At 36.8% G+C, this 18,091-nt stretch overlaps 3 protein-coding genes across 7 annotated transcripts; 1 reads left to right on the top strand and 2 right to left on the bottom strand.

The window, feature by feature from the left end:
- The first annotated feature begins 556 nt into the window (after positions 1 to 556).
- On the top strand, positions 557 to 9,089 carry LOC121743869 (ATP-dependent DNA helicase RecQ-like). 4 transcript variants are annotated; one of them, XM_042137253.1, is made up of 20 exons: positions 557 to 675; positions 779 to 891; positions 998 to 1,066; positions 1,165 to 1,292; positions 1,617 to 1,703; positions 2,807 to 2,890; positions 3,423 to 3,630; positions 3,858 to 3,943; positions 4,171 to 4,402; positions 4,549 to 4,672; positions 5,730 to 5,866; positions 6,244 to 6,352; positions 6,619 to 6,661; positions 6,909 to 7,074; positions 7,315 to 7,385; positions 7,483 to 7,576; positions 7,809 to 8,018; positions 8,096 to 8,299; positions 8,374 to 8,757; positions 8,831 to 9,089. In XM_042137253.1, exons 3-20 carry the CDS (start codon positions 1,055 to 1,057, stop codon positions 8,954 to 8,956), a joined length of 2,505 nt encoding a protein of 834 aa, XP_041993187.1. In that variant the 5' UTR covers positions 557 to 675; positions 779 to 891; positions 998 to 1,054; the 3' UTR covers positions 8,957 to 9,089. The 4 variants fall into 4 exon arrangements, with proteins under 4 accessions (XP_041993187.1, XP_041993188.1, XP_041993186.1 ...); XM_042137254.1 differs by having other exon boundaries at positions 1,150 to 1,292; positions 8,395 to 8,757; XM_042137252.1 differs by having other exon boundaries at positions 1,150 to 1,292.
- Positions 9,090 to 9,134: 45 nt separating this feature from the next.
- LOC121743870 (calcium uniporter protein 5, mitochondrial-like) lies at positions 9,135 to 10,524 on the bottom strand. Its single transcript, XM_042137256.1, has 2 exons — positions 9,801 to 10,524; positions 9,135 to 9,714 (listed from the first exon to the last, which is right to left on the bottom strand). Exons 1-2 carry the CDS (start codon positions 10,158 to 10,160, stop codon positions 9,214 to 9,216), a joined length of 861 nt encoding a protein of 286 aa, XP_041993190.1. The 5' UTR covers positions 10,161 to 10,524; the 3' UTR covers positions 9,135 to 9,213.
- Positions 10,525 to 12,443: 1,919 nt separating this feature from the next.
- Positions 12,444 to 15,514, bottom strand: LOC121743288 (TLC domain-containing protein 4-B-like). Of its 2 annotated transcripts, none has more exons than XM_042136545.1 (9): positions 15,373 to 15,514; positions 15,031 to 15,151; positions 14,557 to 14,645; positions 14,312 to 14,447; positions 13,993 to 14,067; positions 13,765 to 13,886; positions 13,602 to 13,677; positions 13,113 to 13,172; positions 12,444 to 12,745 (listed from the first exon to the last, which is right to left on the bottom strand). In XM_042136545.1, exons 2-9 carry the CDS (start codon positions 15,133 to 15,135, stop codon positions 12,608 to 12,610), a joined length of 801 nt encoding a protein of 266 aa, XP_041992479.1. In that variant the 5' UTR covers positions 15,136 to 15,151; positions 15,373 to 15,514; the 3' UTR covers positions 12,444 to 12,607. The 2 variants fall into 2 exon arrangements, with proteins under 2 accessions (XP_041992479.1, XP_041992480.1); XM_042136546.1 differs by having other exon boundaries at positions 15,031 to 15,166; positions 15,373 to 15,417.
- Positions 15,515 to 18,091: the final 2,577 nt, after the last annotated feature.

The following is an 18,091-nucleotide window of genomic DNA, read 5'->3' as shown; positions in this document are numbered from 1 at the left end:
TATATTTATATTTATTTTTTAAAATCATATTAATTTTAGTCTTATAGTTATTGGCGTAATTTTGATTTTTATATAAAAATAGGTAAATTATTGACATAACTAAATACTCACAGTAAATATGAAAGTAAATAGACTTATCATGATGTGTGCATACAGAGGAAACTGTATTTAATTTTTGATGCGTCGTGAGGTGGCAATGTCAAAGTTAATTTTGGATTCACACGGAATCACGGTTACAAATTTATAACTAGTAGAAGTAGTAGTAGTACATAATTTATATAATAAATCTGTTTCATAATTTCTTTTAGATTCGTTCATTATATTTTTACTACTCCACTTTTTAGTAAATAGTAAATATAATGCTTATTATTAACTTTTTGATTTTCTACTTTATTTCTTTATATTTTAAAACTCGTAATAATCAAAATGGAATACTATTTATATTTAATAACAGTGAGAGCATAACAAAAAGCTTAATGTAGATATTTAACGAGCACACAAATTTCATGAAAAGTGGCGGGAAGCCATATGTGCGGGAATAAATAAAGAGAAATAAAAAACACTAATAAGGAGTCAAACACACAGTAACACCCTAATAAGGTCTCTCTATCTTGGCTTGGCCGACTGTTGTGTCACCGAAGAATGCGAGGTCCATTAATGGAGTCCACTCTCAAAGTTCGTCGCTTATCCCTTCATTTTTTGAACTATATTTCCATCGTTTTTATTTCCCTTCGTTGTGTCTAAGGGTTTATCGTTTGTTATATTATTTTGGCTGCAGAAATTCTTCGGATTCTCCACATTTCGACCTTACCAGAAAGAAATTGTGGACAGTATCCTGCAAGGTAGAGATTGCTTAGTGGTTGTGGCGACCGGAAGTGGCAAGTCATTGTGGTAATTTTTCTAATTTTTCCTCCATTTTCTAGGCATTGTAAGTTTTGTAACCTTAGCTTAAACTGATCAACTTCTGAAAACCCTACTCCGATGATAAATCTATCAGGTGCCTCCTTTAATACTGAATAAGACTGCTGTAGTCATAAGCCCGCTCATATCCTTGATGCAGGATCAGGTACGCATTTTAGCCTATTCGTCATGCTTTCAGGTAATTTGTGGAACTGGTTTGGATGTAGTTATAGCCTGTTATGTGATTAGTTTATGGCTCTGAAGGAAAGGGATATACGAGCAGAGTATCTATCTAGTGCTCAGAATGATCCAAGTGCCCAAACTAATGCTGAGAGAGGTCTATATGATATTCTGTACATGACACCAGAGAAGGCCTGCATGCTTCCGAGCAGGTGAGTATCGTTTTTATAAGTATTATTTGCTGATGAAATTTGGTGAACTTGTGATAAAAAACTTGGATGTCATCTACTCATCCCTGTTAAGTAAACCTCTTTATAAATAGCTTGTGGACGTGGTACAGATTATTTTTTATTTGAAAGAGCTACATGCATATGTTCTCCATGACTGTTCTTATTCTGTCTGTTTTTTTTCTGATGTCTGTTTATTAGAGCTGAGTGCTAATTTCTGTTCATTCATTGTTAAAGCTACTTGATTAGTTACTTTCTGTTTGACTTCTTGTATTGCCTTTCTCGTGATTAATGACGATTGTGCTGCAGTTTCTGGTCAAGATTACTAGATTATGGAATTTGCTTATTAGCTGTTGATGAAGCACATTGCATATCAGAGTGGGGACATAACTTCAGGTCGGTTGCACGTTTCTTTTTTTATATATAACCCAACATATTGATTTTAAAATGTATGAAAGGAAACCGACGTATATGACTATGAGACAATGAGCGGTTGAGTGGCTCACTGGGAAAGCCCCTTTCTAATATCTATTTCTTTGTTTGCCTCATGATAACTATCAGTTGGGTTCACAATGGCGTGTGCTTTTAAGCTCACTTCACATAATGTCACTTATCATCTCTACTAGTTTCTGAAGTCTCTGGTCCTTTATGATCTTATCATGTCTAACTAAATGCTTTATTTGTGTCTCTCTTGCTCCTGAGTAAGCAAGATTCACATTGAAGTAGACACTTGAGAAAAGGTTTACCTGCCCCTAGTCCCCAACCCTCTTGTGTTCCCAGCGCTCTATGCTGTTAAGGATTTACTACCCCTGAATATTATCATTCCCCAAAGTAAAGATGTATTGATTTAAGACATGCCTAACAATGTCTCCTGGAAAGCATTTTCGTGTTTTTATAAAATTATCATTTTTTCACTTTGACTTGCTTTCTCTAAAGCACAATTTTATATTCTTTTAGTATATGTCCGTTCTTATTTTTGAAATCTAAATTCTTTCAAACCCGGTATTCCTTTTTTCAAAATACATCTTTGTGCCACTAAAAAAACTATTTTCTCCAACTGAAATTTCAGGGCACCCAAATAAGTAAATTTGTGACACTTTGCAGACCAGTCATCTAACACATTTTTGTTTCCTCACATTCCCATATGAATAATTATATTCATATTATGAGCTAACTTTGGATCCTTAAGCTCAACATTTGATTAGATTATTTAATTCAATTAACCTTGGCTTGACAAACAAATAGTTTGCTGTCCTTGTTGGAGCGGGTTTTATGAAGATAATTTTGATTCTTTGAATCATCTTTTTTAGTTTTTTGTTCATATAAGAAAGAAGTAATATGATTTTACCAAACAATATCCAGCAACATGCACGTTCTCATGTTTATGTTGGCACTTTTAGTATCAAACTTATCTGTGGTTCTGTCATGTTAAGTCACAATTATGTCAATCTTTCACCCGTGATATTCTCATCATTTCTTAAGGTTTGCCTACTACACAGGGTGGAATTCAAACAATTAGATAAACTGCGTGATGTTCTTTTGAACGTACCATTTGTTGGATTGACAGCAACAGCTACTGGAAAGTAAGTATAGATCTATTTTCCATATATACTCGCATATTATCCAATTTTAAGTCCTTCCAATCACGAAAACGCATGTTGTGTATACTGTTAGTAGAATGATAGAATCTACTGCATTCAGTGATAACATGCCTCTGCCTGGAAGCTACACACCATTTGTTTAACAAATTTCCCTCACACAAGGTGCATGTAATTTAAAATTTGGAAATTTTCTCATAGCCATTGGATTGCTATGTCACTAATTCCATACGCAAGATCACAATGTTTTGCACTATAAGTGGCCTAGTCCAAATATGTTACTTTTTACTCACAAAAAGTTAGTCAACTTCAGTAGACCACTAGACCCTACCACTTTACACATAATACAGCTTTCTTAATCTACGTGTCCATTTCGTCTAGGCTCGTCTCTAATAGTGGGACGGAGGGAATATATTTTAGAATCTATGACTTATCATTCTTTTCCAGTGCGATTTGATATTTATTCGATTCGATATGATTTCGTGCATTGCTTCCAATAATTCTTTTTTACGTCCAGGGTTCGTGATGATATCGTGAAGTCATTGAAGTTGCAATCTCCCCATATAACCATTGGCTCATTCGACCGCCAGAATCTCTTCTACAGTTGTCAATCTTTTGTCCGGGGCAGTGCTTTTCTCAACGAACTTGTGTCAGAAATCTCTACCTGTGCTGCTAAAAGAGAATCAACTATAATATACTGTACCACAGTCAAAGATGTGGAAGAGGTATTCATGTTTCTCTACTCTAGCATCATATATTATATCTTGTTTGTATGCATAAGTTTGCAGGGAAAATATATAAACCTTAATAATTAATATATCCATATCACATCCACATTTAAAATGAATAGACTTTCAAAAGTTTATTTTATTTTCTGAAGAAGAAATTTCTGAGGCCCTAATATACTTGCACCGGAGCATCTCATGCTGATTGTTTGTTATGGCTTCTTCAGGTCTTTGCGAGCCTTATGGAATCAAGAGTTCAGGCCGGAATGTACCATGGACAGATGTCTACTAAAGCACGCGAGGACTCCCACAGGTCTATATATTTATTAACCTTCTGCATAACTGTAGTTGTTTTTTACTAGTCTCAGGATACACGCTGCTGCTAATATGATCAACATAGATTTTTCTTTTTTTTATGTTTCCTGATTGTTTCGAGTATGTGATGGATATATTTCATATGCTTATAATATCTTTTTGGTCTGAATATTGTGTCAATCAAAGCTTCTGAAATAGCAGTTGATGTGTCATGACTTCTTACAGATCCTTCATCAGAGATGAGTTTTATATAATGGTTGCAACTATAGCTTTTGGCATGGGCATTGACAAGCCTGATATAAGACATGTAATACACTATGGCTGCCCAAAGAGTTTGGAATCATATTATCAGGAAAGTGGGCGTTGTGGTAGAGATGGGATTCCTTCAAACTGCCGTTTATATTACACAAGAAGTGATTTTGGCAAGGGTGATTTTTATTGTTCTGAAGCACGCACAGTATGTATTTTTGACTCTTTATATTCAACTTTTTAATAGTTTCACATATATCTGCAGTTTCCTATCTCATTTTTTTTCTTTGAATAATTTTTTGTTACACTGGTTCTGGTAAGATTTTTTATACATGTGATGTGATGTTTAACCAGGAAGACCAAAGAAAAGCAATAATGGATTCATTTGCGGCAGCGCAACGTTATTGCATGGTGACAACTTGCAGAAGAAATTTCCTCTTAGGATACTTTGGAGAGACATACCCATCATCTCGCTGTGGTATGAAATTATGTTACTGTTTCTTATCTGAATATTGTTGGACCTGCCTTGTTATCCAACTACCATATTTGCAAGTAGTGGCTGGAAGTTCAATTCTAAGAGAACCAACCATTCCGAGTTTTCATATTTGCGCTTTTATATGATCTAGATCTACTTATCAGTTCATATTTTTCCTTTCTTCTACTAGCATCAAGTGAGTGCAAAAATGGTTATTCATTATGAAACTAGACTCAGTGCCTTTTCTATTTAGTGACTCAAAAATGATTTCTACAAAATCTTTGTTTAACCTCTAAATAATGATGCATCATTTGAGAAAATAATGTTGCAAACAGGGATTGGTTAGTCATCTACTAAATAGAAAACTTTAAAGCATCCTGATATCATCACAGACTATGCTGATAATAAAATAAAGGTGCCTGAATATTTGATTCCTTCAGTTAGAGCAGAAGTCCACGATTAGATAAGCTTCGCAACTCTAAAATTGCACTAGGATGTGCTTCAAAATCTTTAAAATGTAGATTAGGTAATTTGTCTTGTTTTTATATTGAGAGTATGGTTTTGTCCTATTGGCTATTAATAAATCTGATGTATGGGGAAAAACCTCAAAGCATAATGTCTTATTGATCACCTCTGCTTGGGTTATGGTCTTAGTCCCAATGTACAAAAAGGAAGAATGCATAATCTTTAAAATCATTTTATGATTTACTAAACACCTAAAACTATTAGATATTACTCCCTCCGTCCTCAAAAAATAGACTAGCTTTACCATTTTGGGCCGTCCCCCAAAATTAGACTAAGTCTAAATATGAAATGTTTTTAACAAATAATAATCCTACACATCATTTATAATCTGAGCCCCACAATCCTCTAACACTCCTTCTACTACCTTTTCCCTCTCTCTCTCTTTCACTTTTTCCCATCTGTCTCTTACTTTACAAATTGCACATTAAAACTCGTGCCATTTACTAGTTTGTCTATTTTTTAAGGACGGAGGGAGTATGTGTTAGACATTATATATTTCTTTTACATTAGAGTATGCCAAATATGATTTATGCAGGGACTTGTGATAATTGCACCAGCTCAAAAAAAGAGATTGATATGTCTAGAGAGGCATTTCTTCTTATGGCTTGCATTCAATCGTGTGGGGGACACTGGGGTCTCAATTTGCCTATTGATGTTCTTCGTGGATCTAGAGTAAGCTTTTGTGCTGGTAAAATATATAGTGATAAGCCAATATGGAAGTTAGACATACTCTAAAAAGATTCAATTTTTTTCCAAGTAGTTTGGTTTTTGTTCGTCTCTACAAATAACTTTGTTTTGGGGGTACCCAAAATTGTGAATGAATTAGCTGTAGTTCATTCTCGTCATTGCACTTCTATATCCTATTCTTACAAATTGGATCTCATTTAGAATCCTCATTGCACTTTCATCTCCTATTTTTACAAATTGGATTTCATTGATTTTCTGCTTTGGTTCAAGGCATCAAAAGATATATTCATCTAGTTTTATTTGTAGATTCTGCAGTATTCTATGTTCTTTCTATATAATTATACCTTCCTCTGTGTTTGCAGTCCAAGAAAATTCTTGATGCTCGTTTTGATAAGATTCCGTTCCATGGCTTAGGAAAAGATATGTCAGCTAATAGGTGGAAGGCACTAGCTTCTCAATTAATTGCACAAGGTATATAGTAGGAGCCTTGCTTTAAAAATGATTTGTCCTAAGTTACAGACTTTCATATCCAGAATTTATGAGAAGAATTCCCGATATCCTAATGTCTCCCCAAATTTTGAGATAGAGAAACTCCTCGAGCAATATACTTTATTCATGTACTATTCTCTAGGACCAGATAACAGAAAACTAGTGGATAGCTTTATTTCATTGATTGCAATGTTAAATGCTCTACCACTAGACTACCTTATTCACCATCAATTCTACAATGGCTGCAGATTATTTGGTCGAAACCTTCAAAGATATATACAAAACTATAAGGTATGCATTTTTACTACACTATCATGATAAAAAGGCTGGTCTTATAATATTTTCCAGAAGTATCACTATAACGTCTTGAGCAGGCGATGTATATGGGCAAAGAAAAACCCCAGACCATGCTAGAACCCGTCTTTTCTAGAAAAGCTCAAGTTCTTTACTCCTTGGCCCATCTTCACAAGGGTGTTGATATACGTAGCATACACACTGAACTTTCATTGCCCTGAACAAGTCTTCTTTGTTGTACCAGAGTTGGAACAAAAGGAAATCAGTTTTTGACTTCCTGCAACCCTGATTATCAACCTCCATTATATATAACACTAACTCCAGAATTGGCGGGTGAGGATGCGATCAAAGATAGAACTGGTAATGGGATTGTTGACAATTCGGGTCAGGTTTCCAATGGATTATCCCAGGTATGGCTACTCGCTAAAGTGCTAGTGTTCTAGATAGAAGCAAAAAACAATTTAGATAACTGAAAGTGCAATGACTGTTAATTGGCAATCAGAACATAAAGTACATTTTTCACGACATCCAATCTACTTCACTTAGATAGTTAGGTTTGGATATTTCTCTTGTTTTTCACATTTGCATGAAGTTAGACTAAAAGAACATGGGTCACTACTATGTTTGTACTTATTACTTATGTGTTTTAGGCTGAGGATAAGCTCTACAAAATGCTTTTGGAAGAGAGAATGAAACTTGCAAAAGCACATGGAACTGCTCCGTAAGTTCTTAGTTTTCCTTATATTCATCGATCACTGATTGTGCTCTATGCTTGAGAAAAAACAACTCATGATGATAAAGAGTTTTTCACCTTTCAGGTATGCATTATGTGGCGATCAAACATTAAGAAGGATTACATTGACGAGGCCTTCGACAAGAGCTAGGCTAGCAAATATTGATGGTGTGAATCAGGTACACTTGTTTTACAAATTAAGACAGTAAATGTGTTTACTATCACTCATCACGATCTTACTTTTCAAATACAGTGAGGTAATTTAAATTGGCTTTTTAGGAAGTGAACGTCTTCCACTGACTGGGTTTTGTTTCAATGACTTCATGTTTTATTCTCAACATAAAAATTACCCCTTTCATTCGATTTTCATACAATCGCTTCTCTAATGTGCATATTATGAATTTTCTGTAGCACTTTTCAAATACATATGGAGATCGTTTGCTGCAAATCATTAGGCAGCTATCACAAGAAGAGAGTCTTAATTTGGATGGGGAGCCAAGTGTAGAATCCCCAATGCAAACTAAGGTCGCGATAATTCACAGGAAAAGAAACTTATCACCAGCAAAGTTCGAAGCTTGGAAAATGTGGCAAGAGGATGGCCTTACAGCCCAAAAAATTGCTGTAGGTCTCTTAAAAGGGCATACTAGTTACATTCACTGAACAATTTTCTTTTTGGTAACATCCTAGTTTTTTTTCAGAATCATCCTAGTAGAGCAGCTCCAATAAAAGAAGAAACAGTCTTGACGTATATAATTGACGCCGGAAGAGAGGGATGTCCTATTGACTGGGCCAGATTATGTCTCGAGGTTGGACTGACACAGGAGACATTTGGCAACATTCAGGAAGCCGTTTCAAAAGTTGGGACAAATTTAAAACCTATAAAAAACGAGTTACCTGAAGAGGTATGATATTAGACAATCCTATCCTGATACAAATATGATCTTCTGTAAGTATGACCATGTTTTGTAACTATTAGGTGATCTACATGCAAATAAAGGTTGACTTGCTGCTGCAAGAGATGCAAATATCGACTGAAGTAATTGCATCTACCCATCAGCAAAGCTGCAAAGTAGACAACTCCAAGAAAGAGACATCAGAACTCTTGGGAGGATCCACCAGCCTTACATCCAAGACTGAAGGCGCTCAGTCCAATATTGTGCCATTGGCTGACAGTGGGGATCATCAGATGAAAGTTGACAGTGCGATTAATGGTAACTCAACTGGAAAATCTGAGAATGCAGATGACTTCACTTGCTCTAGGAAACGCTTGAAACTTGACGAAGCACAAGCAGTGCAGTCTGTTGCTTTGGAAGCAACAGAGGATTCTGTACTTGACTGGCTCAAGAACTTCAAAGATGGGGTACATGTTTGAACTTGCAAATAGGCAAATTGGTTTTATTCGAAATCAAACCATTAATGTAATTTATATGTAGGTTCTGCTTTCGGATATTGTGGAGCATTTCAGTGGATCGAGAGAAGAGTCGGTGATCAACGTCCTAAATTGTCTCGAGAGTGAGTTTGTGATATTCAAGAAGAAAAATCTTTACCATCTTATGTAATGAATCGGGTCAGTTCCTAGTGTGAGTTAACCTTACTACCTTAGTAGATGGAATTCTCTCTTTCTTGTTGATTTCTTGTATAGCCTCTTTTTTAAGGGAGCCTTTTTCCAATGGAAAAATCTTAATTATCTAAGATGGTGTTATTGGATATCCTTCAACAATGATAAAGTTGAATCAGAAACTGCATATAAAATTACTTAGAAATGAGAGTGGTGGCTAAGGCAGCCACCTAAAAGAATAGAAGGAAAAAATAAGTGTTAGTTTTGGTTAGAGTGGTCTTGCAGAAGATCATGTGGATCGATGTCAAGGCCGATCTTCCTCTTGACGGATGCACATGTATACTGAGGCATCCTGGAGTGCTTCTGCAGCTCGATGAACCTGGCCACATCGAAGTTGTGCCTCTTGATGAGTTTCCTCTGCCTGGCCAGGAAGAGCCTCATGAGCAGGTCCTGGTAACTGGGGTCTCTGGAAGTGAACATGAAGTAGGCGTAGCCTACCACGATCCCTGCTGAGGTCGTGAAGAAGGTGATGGGCTCCATCACGTCCCATGAGAACTCCCAGAAGGTGAGGCGGAAGAATAGCCCTGCCTGCATCACAGTCAGCCCCAGGCCTGCCCACAGAATTCTGCGCACCTGCTTGTGCGCAGCCATGTCGATCTCTTCTTTCTTGTCTTGCAGCTTCTGTAGCTCTGCTTTCCACGACACCTCCTCTTCCGGTAGGAGAGCCAGAGGCACTGCTTTCCTCACTAGATCAACCACCTGTATTCACACAAGAACACATGCCTTGATCAAATGATCATGTATATATATATATCATCATTGGAATTAGATCTTTACCGACCTACCTTATCAGGACAGAGGTAAACTCTGTTGCGGAAGAGCAGGACAACGCCGGCGTCGTCTAACACCCGAGCGAAGGCCGCGGCCTCATCGGTGGTGGTGACGACGCCTGCGGCGCGGCAGATTTTGACGAGTTCATCGTAGAGTATTACTTCCTTGTTTTCCTTCCTTAGCTTCTCCTTGAGCGCCTCCACATTCGCCAGCCGCATCGCCTCTGCATGACTTGTCGTCGCTTTTGCTTTCGCGTTCCCGCTCTTTTCCTTGCCTCCGGTGCTGCTGTGCCGAGCCAACGACGGGCCGATCAACCGATACGCAGGTCGGCACGCGGTCCGTCGCAGAAGATTGATCCCCAGGGTTCGCAACATGTCGATCAAAATCGAAAAAAAAAAGGTGGATCAGTGATGAGTGATTGAATGTGGGTAGATGATGTCGTGTGGCATTGGAGAAAAACGATAATGGAGGATATGGAGATGGAGATGGAGATGGAGATGGAGATGGAGATGGAGATGATGCGATGAGAGTCAAGTGTGGAAGAGAGAGAGAGAGCTTTGAAACGGTAAGGATCGGCTTAACTCGAAGATTGGTGAGGAAGCACAAATTTGTCTTTTTATTTGCATTTATTATACTTTTCTATGTTAAGTAATTAGCAAATTTGAAATCTGTAGTGAGTATTGAATTAATGATCCATATTTTCCGTTATTAGAGTGGAGATGTGAAAGACTTCTAAATAGATTACCTGTGCTACTCTTTTTTTAGTTTAATAAGTTCTGGCATACTATATAGTAGTAGTAATTTCATTTAATGTTTTTGTTTAAAAAATGTGGTCATTATTCCTCTTTCCATTTTAGTTGAATCTAATTAAAATAAATAAAAGTGTATCAAAACATACATAAGCTTTTACCTCTATCACTGTCAAAATTGCACTCACTTGTTAAAAAATGTACTACTAGATTACATCTCATAGTTAAATATGTACTATAATTGGCTCATAAGAATGAATCCTACTACTTATAGTCTTATGATAATTAATTATAGTTATATGATAATAAGTGATAAGCAACCGAATGACACCATAAAAAATGATTACATGTATAAGTTAGATTATTGAAAAATACTACTATCATTTTTATTTAATGAATCTCGGCATTCTTATTTGGTAGTGACTTGTGACCTCCATTTTCACAGCAATGGTCAATAACTTGCTGCTTGCAAATTCAAAATTGTATGCGTAACGACTTAATTCCATGCACAAACGCAGGCACGCAAAGCTATACTTTTATGGTGATGTTTGAATCGAATACAAATCTCGTGATTGGTCGTAATATAATTATACGATCACATTTAAAATTAAAAAAAAATAGACTATTAATATTAATAAAAACAATTATGTAATTGTAACCTACCATGACACCATGTAGACAGCGGAAAAAGTATTTTTTATATCCAAAAATGGGCTTGAAATTAAATGATTTGTTTTATCCATTTGCTTTTAGCCTAGAACTGGATGCAACTCTGCATGCAATTGTTCAAATAATTGATTATGATATCCCAGGCACAAAAATTACTTAAATAATTATGTATACAACACCATATATAGCAAATATAGTGTTTATCGGTTAATTGTAACTATCAAGATTAAATATTAAGGATGCATCAGAAAAGACTAGTTATAATTACAAATAATTGTTGACAAAAAATAGATGAGGAAAAGGAGATAGAGACGTAACTATTTCACTTTTAGGGTTTTTTTCTTTTTTTTTCCTAGAACACAATTGTCATTCCTCTAGTGTACTGGACTTTTTTTTTGTTCCGGTTTTGGGAGATGCGTCTCCTTTTTAATGAAACGCATGATGATTATGAGTCTTTGTGAGAGACGCATGAGGACATGCGTCTCTCAATTTTTTCGAATTGTGAGATTGCAGTGGCAAAACACCCGACCGGGTGATTTGCACAAAGACGCATAATCGTCATGCGTTTTATTAAAAGGTGACGCATGAGGGTCATGCGTCTCTTCCAAAGCCGGAACAAAAAAAAAGTCCAGTACACTCGAAGAATGACAATCGTGGTCTAGAACAAAAAAGAAAAAACCCTCACTTTTAGAATAAACAAAGCTATTACACGGTGCCGGACAAATTTACACCAAAAGTTTACACAAAAAAGGAGGTAGAGACGTAATTTACACCAAAAAGTATTTCACCAAAAGGAGAAGAGATAGAGTCGTAATTTACACCAAAAGTTTCTCACGTGCCAGATAAATTCTACTTGTATACAAATGAATAAGTAGCAAGTAAGTTTTCTTATTTTATATAAAAAAATAAAAATAGAAAACTTAAAATAGTGTATGATTTAACTATTATATAGTTTGTAGGTTATTGTAACTCTAGTTAGTACATAGTCGTCTGTCTAAGCCTAAAACTTTCCATCTAAAATTAGAGTTTAATAAACTAATATACTCCATTAGGAATTACTGAATTAGTAATCAACGATTAAGATTTATTAATTACTCTTTACTAGTTTACTTAGAGTTTACAATCCGTCAATCCATAGTCATGGTTTATTAATCTAAAATTAGGATTTAATAATCCACAATTAAGGTTAAATTATTAGTTTAATTAAATACTGATTTTTTAAAAAAAGAGAGAAATGGGTGATCCAAGACCAAAAACCTCACAGGTATAAAGAATGAGAGGCTAAATGCTGAGTAGTATTACAGAGGAAAAAATAAGCTTAACTAACAGCAAATGCTGCAGGATGTGTAGATTCTAGCTGAGAGTTGATAGTAATTGGACTGCCTCATGAGAATGGTAAAACACTATTGACTGTGTCTAGCCTTGCTCAACGTCCTCACCATACCTCTTGCGATTTTCCAGAACCAGAACAAGTTCATCGCCGCCAACACAGGGGGCACTGTAAGCAAGCTGTAAAACCCTAGTGGGTACACTAGTTTCACCTGCCAAACACCAATAATGTATGCACAAACCTAATCAGAACCAGGGGTCGTATAACCCGTTTCTAGGGTATCACTCGAAGGCTTCAAACAGGCAATACACATGACGATTCTAGCTCACTTGAAGTGGACATGCCTTTATCAATGTAAGCACATATAATGACTAATTCCATTTCACTGACAAAGGAAAACTTTCAAATCATGTATTTACGCAATGGTCCAAGTGTGATGAGATGATAACCAAATACTATTCCAGCTGAATGATAGAAGCATATTATGCTATTCCACTTTCCAACCAAATCACATGATTGAGGAGCATGCTTACAACTAGAGATCGAACTGCAGTATTAAACGTTAAATGCTTGCTCACCTGATCAAAATGGACGTACATGTGGTAGAAGTAGAAAACAAATAAAAAGATCCTTGCAACCTGAGTATCAAAATAAGGTGTTAGAATTATCATGACATATAGTATGAAACAAAATAGATGAAAGGAAACAATGTATAATCATATAATAAGAATGTTAATTATACAAAAAGTTGCAAATATAATGAACTTCTGTTTTAGGATAATCCATACCATGCTGTCAAACACAATAGGTGGTTGGTAAAAGAGAATAAAAGAAATAGACCAATTGTAAACAGGACTTCTATAGAGAATTCAGCTAATGCATTTAAGGCTGTGATAAGCAGTTCCAGAACTAGAAATGTTGTTAGTACGTCCATTAAATTTTTCCAGAGCATCTTGCAGAAAGTTAGGTTTGGGAAGTTAATTGAGTTTCTTTACTACAAATGCCACTAAAAATATGAAAACAGAAAAATGATCTGATGAACTTTGTTCAAGTGTAATGGTACGTACCAACCAACCCAAGAACAGAGCAACACCGTTGTAAATATATAGTTTGGAGTTCTTCTGGCCGGCAACATCAAGATACCTGAATGTGTTAAAAGGAATAAAGAACTGGCAGGAGTGTAAATGATACCAAATAGATGGCTACAAAATCTCTGCTTCCGAAGATTACCATCGTAGATTAACAAATGGGGTAGTGCTTTCAGTGAAGAGAACCATTAGTATGTAAATTTGCGCTTGACCACTGAAAAGTGATTGAGTAATTGCAAACAAGGAGAGTCCGTGATGTATGAGCTAGCAAAAGAAAAGAGCACGTCGATCAAAATCCTAGGTAACTGAGACAAAAGGCTATATACGTAACGTAAGAAACTTGAATATTCATTTAGAGAAGGCCACTTACATACTCCACTCCACCTAAGGCAGGATATTGGTAGAGTATCATCGCCAAGTCTGATAAAAAGTACCCAATTGAGACCTGCATCATTATGCCAAAACAAATGTTAGATATAGTAAGTCTGATAAAAAACCCATAAATAAGATGTGCAATTTTGTAACTGGTTCCTGAAATAGTAAATTTCATGAAACAATCCAAATAATGAAGATCGGGACAGCTATCTACATTTAGGTTCTCTGATCAAGTATGCTAAGTTCCAGGGTGATCGAAACACAATTTTTATTATTAAGTCGTTGCGACTATTATGAGGCATTTATTCACATACCCCCAGTGTAGTGTTTGAAAAGCTTGAAGACCGATTGATGACCAACTGCTCTCGAGAATCGTAAAAAAGGTCAGAAACGAGCAAGAGATACAGAGCGCAAGCTGATGCAACGATGGCGTGGAAAGTGGAGAACCCCCTACACAAACAATCAGTCACCAGTTAAATTTCAGATACAATAGCAATTGCCAGATAATGAACACATCAATAATGAAAATCTCAACATGATAATACGAAACAAGCATTACCTGTTGTCCCATTCTAGTTTCTGTTTCCGGTTAAGCCTTCTGTACTCCTTCACCAACGACGCACTAATCACACCGGTTAAGTCATATACCTTCAAGAACAAAACAGGATCTCTTTAAAACGAAATCTAAAGCCTCGAAAACGTGCTGGCTCGTTAAGAGCCGGGAAATCATGCCGGTCGCTAAGATCAATTCTCTAATCAATCTTGTATCTTGCTAGTTCAACTCTTGTGCTTAAACCCTAAACCTCTAAATTTTGATTTTTTTTTGTCCAGAAAATTTTCTATAGTACCATACATACATACTATTGAAGTGGAAACCAAAACAAAAACAACACAAAAGTAGACTACAAATTAACATCACAAAGCAATTTTCCTCTGAAACGAGATTTGGCGGAATAATTAGATTTTCGAAATTCAGCTAAACACATGGCAACTAAATGAATAGAGAGAGAGAGAGAGAGAGGGAGGCGCTTACAACTTTGCACATCAAAATACCAGCCAAAACAGAGGAGAGCCAACCTAATTGCTTGGTGGAAGTAGACACATCCAAAAACCCAGCACCCATTTCCAAACCTCTCATTCGTTTTCCTCTTTCCCTGCGGATTTACATACTTCAAAAGGGAAGGCAAATAAAAATAAATAAAGGTCCATTAAATGCATATTGTTGGTGTCATCTGTATCGCACCCATACACCATCTTTATTACTATTACCACAAAGAAAGAAGAAGCAACAATTATTAAGAGAAAGAGAAGAAAAAAAATGAACAAAATTGAAATGGAAAGAAATGGAAGAAACGAAAGTTGCAGTGGGACTAACTTGGTGGCGAGTGGCAAAGAAGAAAACGACAAAGGAATGGATTGGGTGTCTGAATTTGTTCATGGCTTTGCAGAAACAGAAAAGGACTGCTTCAGGTTTGACGAATTTGGTGTGCATTGAATGCGAGCAGGTGGGGAATTACGGCTCAGCTAAACGCCATGAATAAATTTTTAGCTACCAATTTTTTTCACACACGCGCGATCACCAATTTAGGGGATTTGTGTTTGTTTATATTAGTACAAACATTATTTATCATTAATTTCACTTTATAATAAAATTAAAGATGGATATTAAAGAATAGCACCTCAAATCGTAATGAGCAGTGTGCGCGCGAAGAAAACAATACAAATGTTGGAGGAAAGGTAGTTCAAATTTGTTATTTTTTAGGGGGTGTTTTGAAAATACCAAAGTATTGTTTTTATTCGGAAAAATACTGAAAATACTTAATTTTTGATATGTATGATATCTTACCAATTATTTTTGGTACGGTAAAAATATAAATTTCAACATATAGTGGTATATACCAAACATGCTGCATGATACCGATATCAATATATATTGAATGTCTGATACTATAAAAGAGCATCATGACCTACTAGATTTCCAATGTTTTTGGTGTTGTTGAGTTTTATACTATATTTGGTTAAGTCTGTCATTGTTGCTCCAATCATGTGATTAGATAAAATAATTGGTAGATTTGTTATATATTGTTCATTATCAACCTTGTTGAATGTCGATTTTACTACTATGCTAGATGCATCTATAATAGCAATATATATTGAATGTCTGATACTACAAAAGAGCATCATGAACTACTAGATTTCCAATGCTTTTGGTGTTCTTGAGTTTTATACTATATTTGGTTAAGTCTGTCATTGTTGCTCCAATCATGTGATTAGATAAAATAATTGGTAGATTTGTTATATACATTACTCTTTGTTTGTTCATTATCAACCTTGTTGAATGTCGATTTTACTACTATGTTAGATGCATCTATAATATTATTTCTCGATTTATTTTCAACATCTCTTTAACTTGGATGTATATGGATTATTTTGTTTGACCACAAGTGTTCCGAATCTGCCTTCGGCGGAATTGGATTAAACTCGACCGGACTTGCGGATTAAGGCCGAAAGTCTCTCAGGGGGTGGTGAGGTCTAAACCCGTGACCTCAAGGTCACCACAGCTCCGCGCTGCCAACTGCGCTACAATCCGTTGGTATAGTAAATAGTCTTTTAATATTATGCATATATGAAATAGTCTTTTAATATTATGCATATATGAAATAGTCTTTTAATATTAGCATCCATAGGAATTCTTGATCGTTGAAAATTACTCCTAGTTTATAGGTTAAGAATTAAGTTATTCTTGAACTATTTGTTAAGCATATTTAATGCTTTCAAAGTTTGAATTATTTCATTGGCCTTGTTTTTTTCGATGAGAGAAAAATATATGCTCGAGCCTACATTTGCGGTGGTTATTGTTCGAAAGGCAAAATAACAAAACAAAACTAACCAACGCTGGACCCCTACCAACAAGCATTGCCTGCACACGTGTCATTAAGGGCATCCACTACGCAGTTCCCCACCGTTCCTTAAATTACTATTTGCGGGCTCACTGTACTTTTTAACTTCATTTCTTAACTAAGGAACGGAACCTGCAACCCTCCGTTTCTTATCCGTTTCTTAACCGTTCCTTAAATTACTATTCATTCAATTTCATTTATTATTTTTATTTCCAACCCAATTCAAATAAAACAAACACACTTCATTAAAAAACACACAACATAAAAAAAATTACAACTTAAAATTCAAAAAAATAAAAAACACACAATTAAAATCCTAAAAAATTAAACGTTGCATAATTTAAAATACAAATTTAAAGAAAATAAAAAACTACTCCGCCGGCGAATCATCCCCCGAAGGCGGTCGAGGTGGAGGGGGAGTCGGACAAGTTGTGCTGCCATATGCACAATTCCGTTCCACCAAGCCGCGTATTGGGAGGGCGAGAAGCGGGAAGTGTCCGCCATTGTGGCGGTCATGTACACCGCCATAAGGGTGTTCGAGCCTCCCCCGGGCCCGCCTGGCTTGATTCGCCTCGACCCTTCCTCACTCTAGCCGCCTTCGCCGCCTTTGTCCCTTGCGGCCGACGGCGCGCACGGCTGGATCCCCCGTCATCCCCGGCCGTACCCGCAAACTCCTGCGGTGCACCCTCTTGTCCGCCGCTGCCCTCACCGGTGTCACCAGACAAGTATTGGCCACTCGTCGTGTGCTTCGTGCGCTTTGAGGTTGAGCCCGAGCTGGAGCGGACACCGCCGGCCCACCGTTCCTCGTCCTTGACAGTCTGCCAAACATCAACAAATCTGAATTGTTTGCCGGTGTCCTGGTTGTAGACGCGCAAAGCCGCCCTCAGAATGTCGGCTCCCGAAGCTCCGCTTTGGTAGTGCGCCGCTTCGGTCGAGTAGATGCCGCAGATTTTTTTGACCTGTTTGTCGACTCGGCCAAAGTGAGAGCGGAGCATTGTATATGTGCGCTTCCGGGAGCCTTTCGGCTTAATCTGGTGGTAGATCTCGGTGACCTTTTCCCAGAAGCGCTTGTGGGCTTGTTGATTCCCAAAGTGAGAGCGGAGCATTGTACACCGCCATCGTTTCGTTATTGCTGTACGGATGCCGACCTAGATCCTCCTCTTTTTCCTCCTCCTCTTTTTCCTCCTCCTCCTC

Source organism: Salvia splendens, chromosome 8 (assembly GCF_004379255.2).
Source record: "Salvia splendens isolate huo1 chromosome 8, SspV2, whole genome shotgun sequence".
NCBI classification, from domain to species: Eukaryota; Viridiplantae; Streptophyta; class Magnoliopsida; order Lamiales; family Lamiaceae; genus Salvia; species Salvia splendens.
This window is presented reverse-complemented; position numbering and strand designations above follow the sequence as displayed.

Coding starts and splice junctions, on each gene's coding strand:
- LOC121743288 (XM_042136545.1), bottom strand. CDS start 15,135: ATGAGAGGTTTGGAAATGGGTGCTGGGTTTTTGGATGTGTCTACTTCC. Junction 13,678..13,764: donor CCATTTGTTAATCTACGATG/GTAATCTTCGGA, acceptor TAACACATTCAG/GTATCTTGATGTTGCCGGCC. Junction 13,173..13,601: donor CTCTGTTCTTGGGTTGGTTG/GTACGTACCATT, acceptor TTTGATACTCAG/GTTGCAAGGATCTTTTTATT.
- LOC121743870 (XM_042137256.1), bottom strand. CDS start 10,160: ATGTTGCGAACCCTGGGGATCAATCTTCTGCGACGGACCGCGTGCCGA. Junction 9,715..9,800: donor TTTACCTCTGTCCTGATAAG/GTAGGTCGGTAA, acceptor GTGTGAATACAG/GTGGTTGATCTAGTGAGGAA.
- LOC121743869 (XM_042137255.1), top strand. CDS start 643: ATGCGAGGTCCATTAATGGAGTCCACTCTCAAA. Junction 1,067..1,149: donor TATCCTTGATGCAGGATCAG/GTACGCATTTTA, acceptor TTATGTGATTAG/TTTATGGCTCTGAAGGAAAG. Junction 7,386..7,482: donor AAAGCACATGGAACTGCTCC/GTAAGTTCTTAG, acceptor TTCACCTTTCAG/GTATGCATTATGTGGCGATC.